This window comes from Lepisma saccharinum, chromosome 12, assembly GCF_977018435.1.
Source record: "Lepisma saccharinum chromosome 12, izLepSacc3.1, whole genome shotgun sequence".
NCBI classification, from domain to species: Eukaryota; Metazoa; Arthropoda; class Insecta; order Zygentoma; family Lepismatidae; genus Lepisma; species Lepisma saccharinum.
The window spans coordinates 32,025,152-32,044,772 of NC_139240.1; the positions used below are offsets into that span (position 1 = coordinate 32,025,152).

General features: G+C 36.9%; 1 protein-coding gene across 1 annotated transcript in view; it reads right to left on the reverse strand.

The window, feature by feature from the left end:
- LOC145995962 (uncharacterized) overlaps positions 1–19,621 on the reverse strand; it is a 134,448-nt gene that overhangs the window by 79,499 nt on the left and 35,328 nt on the right. Inside the window, exon 6 of the mRNA XM_083132036.1 lies at positions 1,441–1,526. Within this exon, the coding sequence (XP_082988162.1) occupies positions 1,441–1,526 (86 nt within the window). The remainder of the gene's footprint in view (positions 1–1,440; positions 1,527–19,621) is intronic.

The following is a 19,621-nucleotide window of genomic DNA, read 5'->3' on the forward strand; positions in this document are numbered from 1 at the left end:
CGCGTCGTGTAGGATGACTCATTCTATTTCCGCAGCAGGTTGTCACATGTTGCGAAACCACGTTAGTGAGCAGCTGTGTTGATTTACGTGGAACGTGTTTCATTTACCCTCCAGGTTTTTGTGTATAACATTGCTTATCGCGATGAGTATTCAAGATGAACAGCGACATGCCATAAAATTTTGTTGGCGTTTAGAGAAAAGTGCTGCAGAAATATATGCAATGTTTCAACAGGCATATGCCGATCAAGACAGACTGAGTAGAGCCACAGTATTACCAAGGAGTCATTGAGACTTGGCACCAGCACGTAGCAAAAAAGAGGCCGCATTTGAAGAACTCCTTCATATTGCACCACGATAACGCACGCCCGCGTACTGCGTGGGCTTTTCAGGATTACGCGACGAAGAGAAAAACAGAAATTTTCCCGCATCCAGCATACAGCTCAGACCTTGCACCCTGCGACTTTTGGCTATTTCCACTTTTCAAGGCTGCTTTACGTGGTCGTCATTTCATGACGAATAAAGAAGTGATCACCGCAGCGCAAGTTTTCTTCAGTTCGCTACCTGACGACTAATTTTCAAAGACATTCACAAAGTGGCAGGAGAGTATGGATGCTTGCTTAGCTGTCAATGGTGCCTATTTTGAAAAAGATGTACGTCTAATAGATATGGCTGATTCTGAATAAACATTTTGTGGTTCGTTATTTTTTTGTTTCATTTTAATGATTCTTGGAGGGGTCCATGCACATGCTTGTCTTTTAACTGCTACACAGTCGATACTTTTTGACCTATTGCGCTCATTTTGGTCTCAATCAGCAGCTAATGAACCACATTTTCACCCTAGTACATTTGCTAGCCAAAGGAGGTCGCTGTTTTCCTATACAGGAATTAGTCTCACCTTCTCTGTGACAGCCTTTGTATTAATACATTAGCTTGCTCATTGTGCCAGTAGTTCATTATTAACTTTGTAACAGAATTTATGATATGACTAGGTATATGTAGTTAATTTTGCTTTCAAGAATCCCTAAAATACTACACACGCAAGAGTTCTTCTTGTTTTTAAGGAATATGTTGTAAATACACACACACACACACAAAGAATATTCTACTCAAGTAATTTCTCCATGTTCAGATAGGCTAATTCGGGGTAGAAGTACAGCTTAAAGTGGAACCTGAGACAATGTGCTTTAACCACTATTTTATTGAGGAAAAAAACATCCACCATACAGTCCAGACTTTGCAGAAGAAAGCCAACTTAAAATACGAATTTCATCTCTTCATCCTCATTGTCAAATTTAACTAAATAGAGTTAAAAAATGACCAGAGTGGAATGTGTTGAAGACAATTTCTCTCTCTCTCTCTCTCTCTCTCACTCACTCACTCACTCAACCTTTAGCAAACAGGAGTTCTCCCCTGTGAGACATATGCATGCTGCAAGCTTACCGTTATCAATGTCTCCTTTGAATGAGGATCTCCAAAGAGCGCTCGAAAGGATGACCTTGTGCTTATAGCATAGAAAGGATCCTGGGCTGGAAATACACAGACAAATTAATTTCAGGGTATGTATCTGCAGGGTCATTCCATGTCAATTTTTTTTTCCTAGATATCAAAACCAATGTTCAAAAAAAATTATTGTCTTTAGTTCTCCTGGGGCAGCCATTTTTCCAACATGGCGCATGGCTTTTTTTGCTCATGTAGCAGTATACAGAAACCTTAATATATCAAAAACCATTAAAGCTAGAGACCTGAAACAAAATTCATTTTGTAGCTAATGAAGTATACTTCCTATGATATTCAGGTATGTTTTGCTAGAAATTGCATCGTATGTACGGAAATTATGGTGGAAAATGGGGTAACAATAGTTAAAAAATTGGATTTATAAGCCCGATTTTTTTAATGAAGGGATTTAGTCTAAGGCTTGATTTTTTTTCACGTGTAGAACTACCTGCAGGGTGTCTGCAAATAAAATATCAGTGCTTAGAAATGCATCCCTTTTTTACAGCATGGGCTCAAACATGGACGTTCATTGAATTTTGACAGTTTTCGGGGTTAAATATCTCATATGGGTCCCCTTTAAAAATTCTGAAATTTGGCGCATAGGAAGTCCTTCATGAACCTAACTCACAGTAAAAATCTCAACTTTTAGATTCAACTCGTTTTGGTCAATATGAGGTAACGTATGTCACCTAATTTCTGACGTTGCAAAGTAAGGTTAAACTACATTCCACACCTAGAATAATGAAGTCTTTTCTTTTTCATTTTTAAATTTGGGTTAAATAAAGGCTCAGAAAATATAGTAACATAAGGGTTTAATACTCGGCTTACCATAAATTGAAATTACAAGGTATGACAATTGAAAATCTGCGAAATTTCCTTTCAAAAGGTTTGATTTATTAGGTACCCATGACCAGTTGGTGTTGTCAGCTCCAGTTTCCTATTCATTCTCTTTGTTAAATCAGGCAGGACTCTTTGTTCTTTCACTAAGTTCCTAAGTAAATTATCAGAAACCTTCAGTTCATCACATATTTTTTCTTGACCAAGTGGTAGCAATCAAACTGATGATTCTGACCTTTTCAACATTAATCTTTTGCTCATTTACATTTTTCTTCTTATAATTTCAATTATATGATTGTAGTGGCCATGCAAAGGATTGTCACACTTGCTTTCCTTTTCTTCAGTTTTAATACTTCGTGAAAAGCAACTTTCCAGTTTCCTTTGCACTCCTTGTAGGATGTGAATAGCTTTTCGAGCAAGATCACTTTATTGTTTTTCTGCAATCAGCCTCCTCAGTTTTGAAACAGGAGATGCATAAAAAGCAGAACAGACTTCATGCATTTCCTTTAGTTTTCCTTGGCTTGGCACAAAGACATCATTTCAATTCTGGCATTTAAGTGAAGCACTTTCTCCACATATGAAACTTTTACTCCAACATATCAGGAATATTGATTTAACTGGTATAAGGCTTTCTTGACACTTTCTTTACCTTACCTTACTTAACCTTTTCTTTAAGTAGTCCTTCTGAAGATCACAACATACTTTACCATATAAAAAGCTATATTTAATGGTACTTGCATATTGTCTCTAATCCATACACCTGCAGTCTTGACCTAAGAAGTGTTATCACTTTCATTGACTTTGTTAAGATTAGTTAGGCCTTTGGGAACCTTACCAAAAGGGTATTTATGACAGTCCTCTCCAGTTAAAAATATTACAGAACACTCCATTTCCTGTCACACATAATGAACATTCACAAGTCACTACTCTCGGCACATTAGGCAAAGGAAGAATGCAGTAGAGATTGTACACGGACAGATCAATTCCAGGCTTGCCTCATATCCTATCAAAACATGTCTCTGAATCTTCTGCTGTGCGTGAGTCACATCTATTTCAACGAATGTCTTCTTGGGAGAAGAAAAAAAAAAGTGAAAAATAAAGGAAACAAAAGATAATATATTCTACCAGCTTTGACACCCCAAAATAAATAGCCTACTTTCAGTGGAGTGCCCAAGGAGGGGTTTGTGAAGGTCATAACCCAATACCTTTGGCCTAGCATTCCATAAACAATTACGTCAAAGGCAGGATAATGTGGCAAAAACAGGGCTGTATACTAAAAAAAAGTATATGTAACCCCACCTCCCTTTCGAAATTCCTGGGCATGCCACTGCCTATCTTAAGCTGCATGTACTGCTACATTGAAAAAAATATGGGGGAAGCTCAGTTTTGGAGCTGACAATACCAACTCGTCATGCGTACCTAATAAATCAAACCTTTTGCAATGAAATTTTGCAGATTTTCAATTGTGATACCTTGTAATTTCAATTTATGGTACATCAAGTATTAAAACCTTAGATTACTATATTTTCTGAGCCATTATTTAACCCAAATTTTAAAAAGAAAAAGAAAAGACTTCATTATTCTAAGTATGGAATGTAGTTTAACCTTTTGGATCCCAAGCATCTCGATCGAGATACCTAAAAGTAAGCCTCACGGTCCCAAGCATCTCGATCGAGACGCTGTGTCAAGGTCATAGTTTTTACGTTATAACTTTTCTATTTTTGGGTAGAATTTCGATATTTTTTTTGATATTGTTCCTAACACACGTATTTAACCGAAATGTTTCTTGCACCTTTCTTTTTCTTCATTAAAATGGAGGTGAAAAGGTGGGAAAAGGGACTTCTCTTTTGCGTCTCTTTTCAAGGGAAAAGATAAATTTCAAACATTTCAACAATTTTTTAAAATAATTTTTGGGAGTTTTCTTCCTTCCTCGTCCATAAATACGGAAAATTTGCATAAATTTTGCATTTTGTGCATTTTGACATTTTGGGGGGGGGGCAGGGGGAAACACCATTATTTTTAAGAAAAGTATTTTTGAGGGGATTTCCCCTCTTTCCCCCTCCATATGTACGCCGAATGTGCATAAATTATATATCGTTTGAATTTGTGATTCATTCTGCGTACAACGGTATATCTTTCATATCTCTAGGGCATTTAGTTTCTGAGCTATAGTCATTTCAAGGTACCGCTGCATTTTGAAGCTTGAATCAGTGGTGTGCCCACCATTCCTTTTGGGGCTCAAGTTACATTGGTCATACGACAATGATGCAAATATTTTTCTGTTTCTTACATGCCAGCGATAATTTCTATGTGCATTTTGAACTTTTCATAGTTCATATCTCCAGGGCAAATAGTCTCTGAGCTAAAGTCATTTCAAGGTAGCGCTGCATTTTGAAGCTTGAATCAGTGGCGTGCCCACCATTCCTTTTGGGGGGTACAACTCAATTTACATTGGTCATATGATAATAATGCAAATATTTTTGTGTTCCTTACATGTCAGCGATCATTTCCATGTGCATGTCAACACTGTCATGTACACGAGGGGGGGGGGGAACCCCATTTTTTAAAAAAAAGTATTTTCAGGGGATTTCCCCCCTTTCCCCCCATATATACGCCAAATTTGCATAAATTTCATATAGTCTGAATCTCTGGTTCATTCTGCGTACAACGGTATATCACTCATCTCTCTACGGCAATTAGTCTCCGATCTACACTCATTTAATTGAAACTCTGCATTTTGCTCAAAATTGGCTCGGGACCGTGAAGCTTGTGAAAATGGCCTTGGGACTCAAAAGGTTAACCTTACTTTGCAACGTCAGAAATTAGGTGACATATGTTACCTCATATTGACCAAAACGAGTTGAATCTAAAAGTTGAGATTTTTACTGAGAGTTCATGAAGGGTTTCCTATGTGCCAAATTTCAGAATTTTTAAAGGGGACCCATCTGAGATATTTAACCCCGAAAACTGTCAAAATTCAATGAACGGCCATGTTTGAGCCCATGCTGTAAAAAAGGGGGTGCATTTCTAAGCACTAATATTTTATTTACAGACACCCTGCAGGTAGGTCTACACATGAAAAAAATCAAGCCTTAGACTAAACCCCTTCATTAAAGATTGGTTTGATTTGCTGTTTTAAGTCCACTTTATGCATAGTAAGGCTAATCGGGACTGGACCTACAGTTTAAAGTGGGATCCGAACCACTTGTGCCTCCACCGGGTATCGAACCTGGGACCCCTTGATTACAAGGCAATGACGCTACCACTGCGCCATGGGGAGGCCCCCCTTCATTAAAGAAATCGGGCTTATAAATCCAATTTTTTAACTATTGTTACCCCATTTTCCACCATAATTTTCGTACTGACGATGCAATTTCTAGCAAAACATACCTGAATATCATAGGAAGTATACTTCATTAGCTACAAAATGAATTTTGTTTCAGGTCTCTAGCTTTAATGGTTTTTGAGATATTAAGGTTTCTGTATACTGCTACATGAGCAAAAGCCATGCGCCATGTTGGAAAAATGGCTGCCCCAGGAGAACTAAAGACAATAATTTTTTTTGAACATTGGTTTTGATATCTAGAAACATGTACAAACCTATGTACTAAAAATTAAATTTTTCTAAAATGGTCATCAACCACCCTTGGATGGTTTGGCATGGAATGATCCTGCAATTAAACAATGTTTCAGAACTATCACACTTAATGTTACTCATTAGAAGAAAATGAATAGTCTAACTATGTGCACATATTACATGTATGTTCCCACTACACATATTATATCTGTATATACAGGGTGATTCAAAAAGGACTTTCCAACTTTGAAAGCATATAGAAATTTATTTAGGTAACTTACAGTCGGTTGAGGTGCCATTGCAAAGCAAAACACATCAAGTTTTGACTCACATAATCCATTAGTACCAAACTCACCCACCAGTAGCACTGTCAGCATTGTTCTTAAAATGGCTACATTTACTCGTGTGGAACGTGCTCGCTGTGTGTTTTGGTTTGTCATATAACATTCATGTTGGGTCGATGTGGCTACCATTTGTAATGCGGTATACATCCCACCTGAAGTTGATTTCGGAGTTGTTCAACAGCAGCTTCAGGAACTTGTGGACGTCCAGCTGATTTTGCATGTCGTACAGAACAACCAGTCTCAACGAAGATTTCGTACCAAGAGTAAAGTGTAGGCCTACTAAGAGGCACCTTACGATACTCCGTACGAAACTTACTGTAGTTGCTGATTGAATCTCGTGAAACCAAACATACAGCGAGCACGATCTGCACCAGTAAAAGTAGCAATTTTCAAGAAAAATGCTGACAGCACTGCTGGTGGGTGAGTTCTGTACTAATGGACTACGTGAGCCAAAACGTGATGTGTCTGGCTTTGCAATGGCACCTCAACCGACTCTGTAAGTTATCTGAATAAATTTTTATATGCTTTCAAAATTGTAAAGTCCTTTTTGAATCACTTTGTATTAGGGCTGAACCAATATCGATGCTTGAAAATTGTAATAACAGTTGTTCAAAGTATACATTAATATTAGGGTGTAAGTACTCCACTATAAATATAAGCATTCATTTACCAAGAGTTTCACTTTCAAATATTTGAGAATTACATCAGAATACTAAATTATAAGGTATCACAAAAATCAGTTGTTTTCTCACTCAAAATTGGTACAAAGAGAAACTTCAAATTTTGCATAATTTCCAGGATAATTTGATCCCGCGTAAGACCAAAATGCCGGAAAAGTATCGACAGGTATCAGTTGAATCCAATGGTATCGATGTAAGTTGGACTATATTTACTGATACCTGCCAATAATTTTCTGGCATTTTGATCCTTCATGGGGTCTGCGACTAATGCCATGCAACACTTCAACAGAGTTTATTTATTCTGGAAATTATGCAAAATTTGAAATTTCTCTTCATTTTGTACCAGTTTTGTGACTACAGAAGAGGAATTTCAATATTCTAATTTAATTCTTGCATATTTTAAAGCAAAACTCTTGGTACTGATGCAAATAATTGGTTGGTTGATTGATTTGGTGTTTTAAGTCCACTTTATGCACAGTAAGGCTAATCGAGACTGAACCTACAGTTTAAAGTGGGATCAGAACCACTTTATGCGTCCATCGAGGACCCGGGACCCCTTGGTGACGCTACCACTGCGCCATCGGGGGCAAATAATTGGAGTGGAATACCTACAAACGAACATTAATCAATATTATGAACCAGAATTTTCAAGCATCGATATTGGGGGTAAGCAAAATAGAATTTTGTGCATTACAATATGCATTATTCAAGAGCTAAATATAGGTTTATTTGAAGGGTCAGGGAGTAAAAAACAAGTAAGTCAACTTGCCAAACTCCAGAATAATGACATTTTAACTGCAGAACGTTACTCAATATGTAAGTGAAAAGGTACAAAAAAAATTAAGCTTTCATGAATAATAATACAGGGTATCCCTAAAGTTCCGTTACCATTATAATCAAACATTAACTCTGAAACCACATCACTAGGGACAATGATTTATGGTAAATAAAATTCATGAATTTCGCATTTAAAAAGTTACAATTTCTGTATATAAAAGCGGTGAAAAAAGATCATTTCGTTGGAAAAGCGGTAAACAAAAGTCAAAGTTAAGTAGTCTGCATCTACCTTTTATTAGTTAAAGTGTACACTTAACATAACCTCTGCATTGCATGGTCTTAAATTGTATCTCTGGTTGGTCATTATACGAGGGTCATCCAGAAAATAAAGACCGTTTGGTTACAAAATGAAAAACACAATATTTATTGGAAAAAACAATCCTGTTACATACCTGAAGCTTCCTTAACTTCTCTACATAATCACCGCCTACATTTAAACATTTGTCGTATCTGGCTACGAGCTTCAGAATTCCCATGTTATACTCTTCTGCCACCAGTTCATTAAGAGGATGGGGGTTTTGCCAGGATTTTTAAAATGGGGATATCAACCTTTAAGCAATAACTGTCGGTCGCAAAAATTAGAATTGCAACATAAAATGTTAGGGAAATGCATAAGGGAGGCTTACGGGCAGGTGGATAGACTGAACTATGAATGTTATAATTTACATTTGGAGATAGGGAAAAAACTCGACGATTTGACATGGAGGTGCATCGAAGAGCGGCATTTTAGAACCATCGAAAATGCAACAATTAAAGATTTAGAAACCATAAGGAGAAAAACTGTAAAATTAGGCATCGGTAAGCAGACTAATAAAACTAAAATATGTGAGGGTAATATCGATAGTATGGGCGAAAACTTTTTAAATCTGACAAAATTAAACCCCCCAAAAGCTTTGGGTGATATGTTGAGCAGGGGGCATAAATTCGCTGTAAAGAACGAACGGTTTGTGAAAGAGGAGGTTGTTATCGCCACGGAGAAAATTATCGGGAAGTTAGACGAGAAAGAGGATAAGTCCAAAGTCAGGCAGGGTGTACGTGAGATTATTGATGAACACGTGTTGAGTCAAATTAGGAGAGGGTGTGTTTCCAGGGGTGGGAATAGAATGCAAAAAGAGAAAAATGACCGGAGAATTAGGGATGATTTAAACACTGTGAAAAAATGGGCCAAAGATAATAATGTGTATCTCATTCCATCTGACAAAGAAAATAAAATGGTAGTAATAGAAAAAGGCGTATATCAAAGTAAGTTAGAAGAATGCTTTCTAAATAATGATTTCGAAATGGTTAATGGGAACCCAATTAGTAAAATTAGAAATGAGATTAGACGTGGGATAGAAACCAGCATAACCTTAGGCAGCGGGGAAAAGAAGAAGCTCATTAAAGAAGTGAAGGAGGGGAATATCCCCACAGCATTCGGCATTCCAAAAACGCACAAGGCACTGATCCCACTTAGACCAATAATCCCCACCTATGAACACCCAGGGTATGGGTTGGCAAAGGAATTAATTAAAAGAATGAAGAAGATTAATGTTAACACCCAGTATAGCGTTAAAAACTCCTTTGAGGTAAAAAAGTCAATTGAAAATTTAGAAATCGGGAGGGATGACCAAATTAGCAGCTCTGATGTAACAAATTTGTACCCTAGTGTACCGAGAGAGAAAGCCGGTGACTGCCTTCAAAGATGGCTATTAGACCATGGCGTGGATATATTGGTAGCATGGGAATATGTCAGGTGGTTTTTTCTTGTAACCGGGTACAATTATTTCCGCGTAAACGATAAGATTTTTCGACAGAAAGAAGGGTTAGCGATGGGCAACCCGATATCGGGTTTTGCGGCAAACACTTTCTTGCATTACTTAGAAAAAGCGGTTATGGAAAGGGTGGGAGTAGACATAAAATATTACTGTAGGTATGTGGACGATATCCTTGTAGTTGGAAAAGAAAAAGATCTTAATACTGTTTTTGTGGAGTTAGGAAAACAAGAGGACAGAATAAGCTTCACTAGGGAGAATTCGGTGGAAGGTAAAATCAACTACCTGGACCTAAGTATTACCAAAACTGAAAAGGGGATAAAGACAGGGGTGTTTCACAAACCCCTGGCAGGCAGTCTTTATATTAATAAGGCATCGGAACATTCAAATAGGGTCAAATCGAATGTTTATTTAAACTTTTTCATAAGGGCTGAGAGGTTATGCAATAATGCTGTAGAAAAAGAAAAGGAAATATCGTGGATAATAGAGGTAGGAATGAAGAATGGATTTTCCGAATATGAAATGAACGTGTTAGCTAGGAGAGCAAGGAAGAATATTTCAAAGGGGAACCCCGATTCTGATAGCAGGTTAGAAAAGGAGGAAAATGAGGAGGGAGGGTTGGATAGTAAAGTTAATTATGTTGGGATACCATACTGTAAAGGGCTCACTGAGAAAATTGAAAAAAACAGTGAAAAAGTATGGTGTGAAATGCGGGACGAGAGCACCTAGAAATATTGAAAAGCATTTCACGGATTGTAAGAGGGGGGTAACAATTCGAGATAACCCTGATGAACAAAAAGGGGTGTATAGGATTGAATGCAATTGCGGGATGGAATATATTGGACAAACCGGCCGGAGCATGTGTATTAGATGGGGCGAACATGATAAGAGCATCAAAGAAAGGGATCCGAAAACTGGGCTTGCAGAGCATATAATAAACAGTGGGCATAGAATAATAAAAAGAGAGGTTATCAAAAAAAGTAATAGTAAATTGGATAGGAACGTGTACGAAACGGCATTGATATGCGCGGGACACAGAAATAAACTGAACCGGGACGAGGGCAATTTAGATGACGTATGGATTAGCTTTTTTAAAAAGTGGGACAATTTGAATAATAAAAGGGCCCCGATGGGCTTCCATGTCACATCGGAAGTAAGGAAAGCAGCCGAGGTGGAACGGGAATTCTCCTTGGATTGGTGACGAGGGGAAGAAAAAGAGAGGGGAGGGATCTCTCGTGGGAGGGGAAGTACCACTCCGCTGCGCGGCGCCATCTGCCCGCTCGCTTCACCTTGACAGGGAGTTTAGGCTCTCAACGGCCACTCCAGTTTACCGTAGCGGTGGTTTTTACATGTTTTATTGTGAGTTTTAAGGGGTTTTTAGCAAAGTGGTTTTAATTCTGTATAGGTCAAGCACTATGAAGTGTTTTTAACCCGAACCTTTCACCCAGTATCCTTACATGACACTTCTCTGACATGGCTTGATATTCCGAGCTGAAAACGACAACCTGAGGAAGGAAGCAGTAAAGCTTCCGAAACGTCGCACACATAAGAATACATACTCACTTGCGTAAGTAGACCAATTTGAATACTCTAACGTATTTTTGTTGACAAATGTTTAAATGTAGGAGGTGATTATGTAGAGAAGTAAAGGAAGCTTCAGGTATGTAACAGAATTGTTTTTTCCAATAAATATTGTGTTTTTCATTTTGTATAACCAAACAGTCTTTATTTTCTGGATGACCCTCGTATTAAGCTGAAAAAGCACGCTCGCAGTCAACATTACTAACAGGAAACTACAACACTTGCACAGCTAGTGACACAAAGCTTTCGTGATCTTCTTTAAGTGCTAGCAGCATATTGATTAAATTCAAAGATGCACCTGACTCTCTCACATCACTCTTTACCATATCATGAAAAGCTTTGTAAACTCTCAAAAAATCTAATTGTGAACATGCTTTTAGAATAGGCACATTCTTGCATATGTCGTACAAGTCTTCATCGACAATATTTCTTGCAACATTCCGCATACTGAATAAATCATTAATATTTTCAAAAAATTTCTTTCCTGGATCTTCACAGAGCAAGTCATTTAATTTTGTACAAGCCTTGTTGGCTAACATCTTAAATTGCCCTTTTAGAGCAGCTGCTTTCAGCGTAGAAATTTTGTTTAGAACCTTTGATGTTCTTTCTCGTAACACACCATTAGCCACAAACTGAGCTGTTATGTTTTAGCTCACCAACTTCACTCACAAGTCTGTGACACATTGGCTTCTTGGATGTTTCAAATTCTGTAATGGTTGCAGCAAACTGCTGAAAATGTTCTACCAAGAAAGTGGCTTGGCATCCTATGGCACGAATTTCAGTCTGAGTAAGATTCTAGAAATAATCAATTGCACTAGAACTTTCACCATGAAGTGAGCACAAGTATTGAACCAAATCTGTAACATATACTTCAATATATTTAACAGCATGATACCAGGAATTCCATCTTGTTAAAACTGGGGATGGAAACATATTAGGGGCTTTTTCATCATTAGGATACTTCTCTCTTAAGAAAGTAACAATTATGTTTTCTTTTGAGAGTATTTTGAAAAGCTAGCTTACATTTCGAAATACACTCATTCAGTTCAGGTAATGCTGAAGGCCACTGTGACTGTACAAGGTTCAGTTTATGGTCCCAACATTGAACGTGAATAAATTCCTCAGAGAGCAGCACCTTCAGGGAGTCTATACACTTCGTCATACAATGTGCACTGTCACTAACAATGCACACAATGTCCTCGTAAGCTATTTCATATTTGTGGAAGCAATCCATTAATGTTCGTGCACATTCTATTGCTGCTGCACTATTTAACACTTTCACACAAGCAACAAATAGTTCAGGTTCTGGACACAAAGTTTTGAACAAAATTATGAACACACATTGTCCTTTTCGGTCTGTTGTTTCATCACAGTATACAGCACCTTTTTCTCCTTAATTTTGCTTTTAACATCAGCATCCTGCTGAGCATGAATTTCAAGTACATGAAATTGAGAGTTGCACTTTTTGGTAAATCACCAGCACCTGAAAAAAAATTTAGAAAGACTGTTTCAACATGAAGTATTTTAATAAGCTGAAATGGAATATTCTCTACAGCGCCCTTTAAAATAAAAAAATAAAATATGTAAGTTTTCAAGGATACACACTCTATTTACCTTACATACCATTAGGTTAGGTTAGATCAGGCAGATCTAGTTTGCTTTCCACAAAAGGTGGTAATTCATGTGTGCCTAATTTACATTACTATATAAAAAAAACCTGACATACCTAACCTAACCTAATTGCACTTGAGGTATAATCGTTGCTTATATGTTCCACACACAACCCGGCAACAGAGAGAGAAAGGATAAAAAGTCGCATGATGTAAACGCTTGAAAAACAATGTTTTGCCCCCCAAGAAAAGAAAAAAATATTTCAAGATTGAAAATTTACCTACCTTCAACATGTTCATCCAACCATTCCCGGAGTATAGGATTGTCTAACTTTTCTAGTGGTATGTTCGCTGCCATGAAAGCCTTTGTGATTGATAGCACGAAGTCCTTCTTATCCGATTTAGCTTCTTTTGATGGGCCTGGTCTATCCACACATTCTGTCAGAGTTGCCTTCCTCTTGTTACGAATTTTGAGTGCTGAAGCTTTTTTCTCTTTGTGTGTATTGCTACTAGTGCAATGTTTTACGCATGTATCTCGCCGTGACCAGTCAATTTGTTGATTGCAGTATGGGCACATCAGTATTTTTTTAAACTTGTCCGAGACATAGAATCCTTCTTCCTTGAACTCACGAGCACATTCAAATACTGAAATAACTTTGGGCATTGTAATTCGCCAAAGAAACTATGAGCAAGCGCACAAGAAGCACGGACACGAAAATCCTTGAAACTTGTATTTTTGTGTGTCGCGTAATGGACAGACAGACTACACACGATCTTATGTAGGCCTCTGATTGGAACTTTTTAGACCGCGAAGTTTGGCTGAAAAACAAAAAATAGTCCTACTGAAACATTTGCGTTTTAGCTACAAAAACATAACATTAACAGCAGAAAACTAATTTCCGTATTTTCTGCATGACATCAACGTATTTACGCACTACGTTGGAGTGAGATAGCCTGAGTTGCAGGAATGGAGAAATAAACGAACGGAGAAGAAAGAGGCTAAATACTTATCACCGACACCGTTTGCACTATGTGGCTTTGCGCTTCGGATGATGTCACACTAGTTTACGCAGTCATTGTCACCTGTAATGAAACGTTGAACTTTCACGAGCAAAATAACATTCCAATGTTTTATTATGAAAGAAGGTAAATTAATGTGTTTTTTTTTGTTTTGACAACTGAATTTCGGTGCTATTTTGTGAACTTCGACTTCATTTCATTTCGCATTTTCATTTCTATTTCGCGGAACTTTGTGAATAAATTGGAGCCAAAAATGGTCATAACTCACATCCACTTGACTCGAAACAAAATTATACACACTTTAAAATAATTTCGCGTTTAAAGCGTTCGCAAAATTTCAGTGTCCTTACACATGACATAGATCAGGAAGGTTTTTTGCAAAGTGTTCTGCCGCTCAAAAAAGGTTTTTTATTGTTGTCATTTGTGTCTAGGCCCATTTTTTCCTTAATGTAGGTCTGATAACAAGGAAAATTTACCGCAATATGCTTCAACAGTACCTACTTCCTCAGTTGGAGGAGTTGCAGCCATCCATTATTTTTCAACAAGACTGAGCACCCCCACATTGGTCTCCTTATGTTCAAGATAGGCCGTGACGGACCAATTGCATGGCATCCGCAAGATCCTGATATCACCTCCTTGGATTTTTTTTCGTTTGGAGATACGTAAATGATTGTGTGTACCAAACTCCTGTTCCAGATCTTGTTATACTTCGCAGGAGGATCATTTGAGCTGTGCAAACAGTTAATGTTGATATATTGCAGTGTGTATGGATAGAAGTGGATTATCACCTTGAAATCCTGAGAACAAGCAGAGGGGCACACGTTGAGATGCACTGACGTAAAAAGAAAGAAAGAAAAAAAAACAATTGAGCAATAGAACATTTTGAAAGAAAAAACTGCTGTATGTCGGTTTCAGAGTTCTTTTTGATTGTAATGGTACCGAAACTTTAGGGACACCCTGTATAATGATAATAGCCCATGGCTTGACAGCCCTCGAAGGGCCATGGTCTTTCCCCCGACTGCCAGTTTCACTTGCATAATCGTACCTAGAGGTGTTATGACAATAAAAATAATACATTGTCATAACTACATTTGAAAATGGTTAGGCTAAGTCCAAAGTTTCACATTTGTGCAATATTTATAATAATTTAGTCATATGATTACTCAAAATTTATTCATATAATGCAATTAAATGTCTGAAATTATTATTTAAACTAATTTTATTAAATATGATGTTTAAAAAGCCAATTTGTATATAATGACAAAATTATCAAATTGTGCAATATGTTGAATTCATATTCATAACAGTTATTTTTGACTGACAAAATAAAAAACAAATATTTTAAATCATATGTGTTCTTTCAGACAAGAAAGATATGATACATTCAAATTTATAATTAAATTTATTGAAATTATGTACATTTGCATTGGCATCAAGGTTTATATACAAAGGTCAACTCATTAAAATTGTTCAATGTATAATATGATGTCATACTTGGTATTTTGTATCAACATTCAAAAAATGGTAATTGTAATCATTAGATAAGTATATTGTGATATACATAGTAAAATAGCTGTAACAGAGCAAATATGTACATTTACTACACAAACATTCAAGCTGTTAAGCGCTTATGGACAAAAATATGAAACAAAAAAACAATTGAAGATAACTCATACTAAAAAATCTGGCTTGAACTAGTTGCTCTAATACTAGTTGTCTGTGACTTTAAAAGGAATCTCAGGATGGAAAAAAGATAAGTACGGATTTAGCAATATGGAATGGTGATATATTTGTACAATAATTGTTGCTTTTAAAGCATTAAACTTGGCAATGTTATAATAACTTGGATGTTTAAGTTATATAGAAGCCTTTTATGACTCGAATGAACTTTGAATATGATATAATCTTATAAAGATTCGAAAGTTGTAGAATGGCACTGATATCTATAATAGATGCCATGTTGAATTTGAAGCAGTGAATAAGTATCTGTTTTCATCTTCCTTAAGGGGCAGGCTTGTAAATGTTACAGTTCCTCAAATGAGTGCTTGGAGGAAGGTTGCATAGAGTGACACTTATATGTTCTACATTTGGAGGTGATTTGATCAGATGATGAATTTACAAAACTGAAGCTCAGAATTGTAGATACAAAGACTTGCTTCATCCTGGAAGGAGATAACAAAGATATATTTTTTTTTATGTATAGCATTGATATCTTATAAATGTTCTTGTAAACAAAGGCATAATTTGATGCTATTGTAATTTTTGTTGTTTCTAGTTGTTTTTTTTTTCATTTTTATCAATATAATAATTATAAAGTTATCAGTATATGTAAATTTAAATTTCCTTTTCAACATAGCACCATAGCTACCTATTGTGCCGATACTGAGTTTGAATTATACTGACAAAGTCGTTATATATTTAAGATTATGAGACGTCAGGTGATTAGTTGAAAAGGTTCAAGCTTATAATAATCTTTGTATTGTTTTGCTTCTTGTTCTGGTTTCTGAGGTTAGGTGTTTTTACCTTTAAATATGTCAGATCCAAAGGGTGATTTCTGCTTGGCAGATGTTATGGCTGCTCTCAATGCTATCAAAGATGGCCAAACAGAGCTCAAAGCTAATCAGGAGGATCTCAAAGCTAATCAGGAGGATCTCAAAGCTAATCAGGAAAAGACTGATGCTCAATTGATAGAGCTGAAAGCTAGCCAGATGGTGCTTAAATCTGGGCTGACAACTCTTCAGCAAACTTCTGATGTTCAATTAAAAGAAATTAGAATTGATCTTGCTCAATATAAGAAGGAGTGTTTAATAAGAACAGAGAAAGTGGAATCTCATATAAAAGCATTATCCATGAAAGTGGATACTGATATTTCTGCAGTATCCTGTGTTGTGGAACAAAAGATGGAAAATTTGGGTAAGCAGGTTGGTGCTGTACAAGAAGCACATGCAGATTTGGCAGAGCGACTGCATGTTGACATGAGACACATGCAAAAGGAATGGTGTGAAACTAAACAGCATTTAGCAAATACTTTGTCCTCTCTTTCAAGTTTACCTAAACCTTCAGTGTGTGATGGTGCTTCTTCTCCACAAATTCAACCTAACCAAGTGATGAATTCTGATCAATTTCAGTACAAAGTGCTTCATAATGAAGAGGATGGCTCAGCAGGGAAGATGCCAAATGAACTTATTCACACCATGCACGGACTTGTGGCAAGTGATTGCAAATTAGAGAATAGTGATCACTCTCAGGACCAGGTTCTGCAGGAACAAATAATGGGTGTAAAGCTAGAAGTTTTAACATTGGTTAAAGAAGTGTTGTCACCCATTAGTCAGTGTAGGTTACAATCAGCTGGCAGAAGAACTCTTACAAAGAGAAAACGTGCAAAAGTTCCCACAGTAGTGAATAGTTCTGATAGTTGTGTTGATGAGGATGTAGTGCGCAGGCATGTATCTAAGGTATGTGATAAAGCCACTAATACTGAAACAGAGTCATCTGGCTCAGAAGAAAAGTTATTTGATTCTACCAATGACCGTAGAGTTACACCATCTGGTCATCGCCAAGATTATGTAAAAGGTGATTCTTGTTTGCATCATAATAAGTACATAAATAAGAGTGATGTAAATGGTCCTTCTCAAAGTGCAACTTTTGCGACTAGTACTCAATATGACAACTCTTTAGCGCACCGACAATCTTTCATAAAGCCACAAGAATTGTGCAAGTTTCCGCAGTTTGATGGAATCTCGATGGACAGTATGCCATCGGAATTTTTGGAGAAAGTTGAGGAAATGATGGATATTTACAATATCAAGGAAAAGGATTACATGCAATATATACCTAAGTTACTCAAAGACTGTGCAAAAAGTTGGTACACTCAGAATAAATCTTCCTTCAATACTTACCATGATTTTAAAAAGGCCTTTCTGTCTCACTATGAGAATTCTAGGTGGAAGAGTGTCACATTGACTAGGATACTGAATACTCAATTTTCTAGAGCTGCTCATGGTAACTTACAGAAATTTGTAAACAAGAATTATAAATTGCTCAAATCCATCCAGCCTCATGCGGAGGAAGCACACTTGATTGCACAAGTGGCTACGCTTTTGCCATTTAAGATCAGAGAGCACTTTGTGGTAAATAATGTTGAGACATTGCAAAGAGCATTGCAAGCCATAGAGAATTTTGAATCGCTTAGAGACATCCCACTTAGGATGAGCAATTCAGAATATGGTGTGAAAAATCGAAACTTTAAAGCTAAAGTAGCTCAAGTGGCTGTGGAACAAGCATCTAGTGCAGATAAAGAGAATACATACTCTCGCAAATCAAATTATGCAAGAACTAATTTTCATAGGAACTATGACAAAACAAACCTTGGAGTTAAGAGCTACAATTGCGGAACAGATAAGATTCCCACAGTAGCTAATGGTGTTGTTTCCCAAGCGGAAAACTGATGAGGACTCATGTTGGGGGAGGTAACATGGGTGCTAATAATGTATTAAAGCCTCCAAATAAGAATAGATTTGCCTATAATAGAAACACAATGGAAACAGACATTCTAACTCCTATACTTGACAATAATCAATTAGTAGGAGATAGCATGATGCTTAGACTTTCACAAAATATCTTAGGTGAACCTGTGAAGGTGGAAAAGGATGGTACACGGCACATTGGATTATGTGTTTCAGGTCAAACAATAGATCAGCTAAGACAAAGAATGGAATCTTATAATAAGTTATCAGACCAGGTAATGTTAATGATTGGCACGAATGATCTACTGAAACGGAGAAATGATGATGATATCAAACAAAGCTTTAACAGACTGATACAGGTCATGAAAAATAAGACAAGGAATATAATTGTACTTACCTTACCACCAATTCCGAAAGTTATGCATTCTAGAGGGGATCCAGAATGGGTCAGATGGCAAAGGTACAATTCTCACCTGTTATCTCTTCAAGATGAGGATAAGGTCAAAGTGCTAAATATTGCTCCTCTTTTCTTTGATGATGATGACAAGATAAATGAAACTCTGTATGAACAGTACATTGGTCCTCGTATACAAAATCGTCTGGATATGATTCATTGGAATCGTGCGGGCATGTGCAAGTTGTTGCAATTTTTATATAGTATGAGTGTCATCCGAAATATGCAGTTGCCTGTCAAAAGTGTGCATAATACTTTTAAGACTGAAGTGTCAGTTCATTCAACTGAGATAGGTGACAAAGAGCGCAACAAGATTGGACACTTAAATCAGGGAAGATCTCATGTTTCTGAAAATCAAAAAAACTAGTCAATTCCCTTTGCCTTGAGGCAGGTGACAGAGGGTATGCTATAAACCCTGCCATAGCAGTTGTTAATGTTGGGGATTGGGAAAAAGGCTTAGAAACTGAAGATCAAAATTACATGAAAGAAAATTACAGACCAATCAATAATGTTCCTAATGGTTCGAATACTGCAAAAATTTGGGTTAATATACTAGATCATAAACATTTGGCTCTATGTGATAGTGGAGCAGAAATTAGTTTGCTTTCCTATCAGGTATGGAAAAATATCTCTTCTACAGCCAGTAGGCCAAGATTATTGAGTACTAAAAACATTAGACTAGTGGATTTTACAGGCTCTAAAAAGAACAAAGTTTTAGGTTTAACTAGGCTTATGATTGTTATCGGTTTGCAAAGTTTGTTGGTACAATTTTTAGTGGTTCAGAATCTGCAGGTGGATATGATCTTGGGCTTAGATGTTCTATATGCATTGCAAGGTACCTTAGATTTCTCTAAGAAGGCACTTGTATGTGATAATGATAAATATGATGTACTTGCCCGTTTCATTCCATTGGAAAATACTGTAGATGTGGATCATTATTATGAATGTTCTTTTGTGTCAAGTTCTGAGG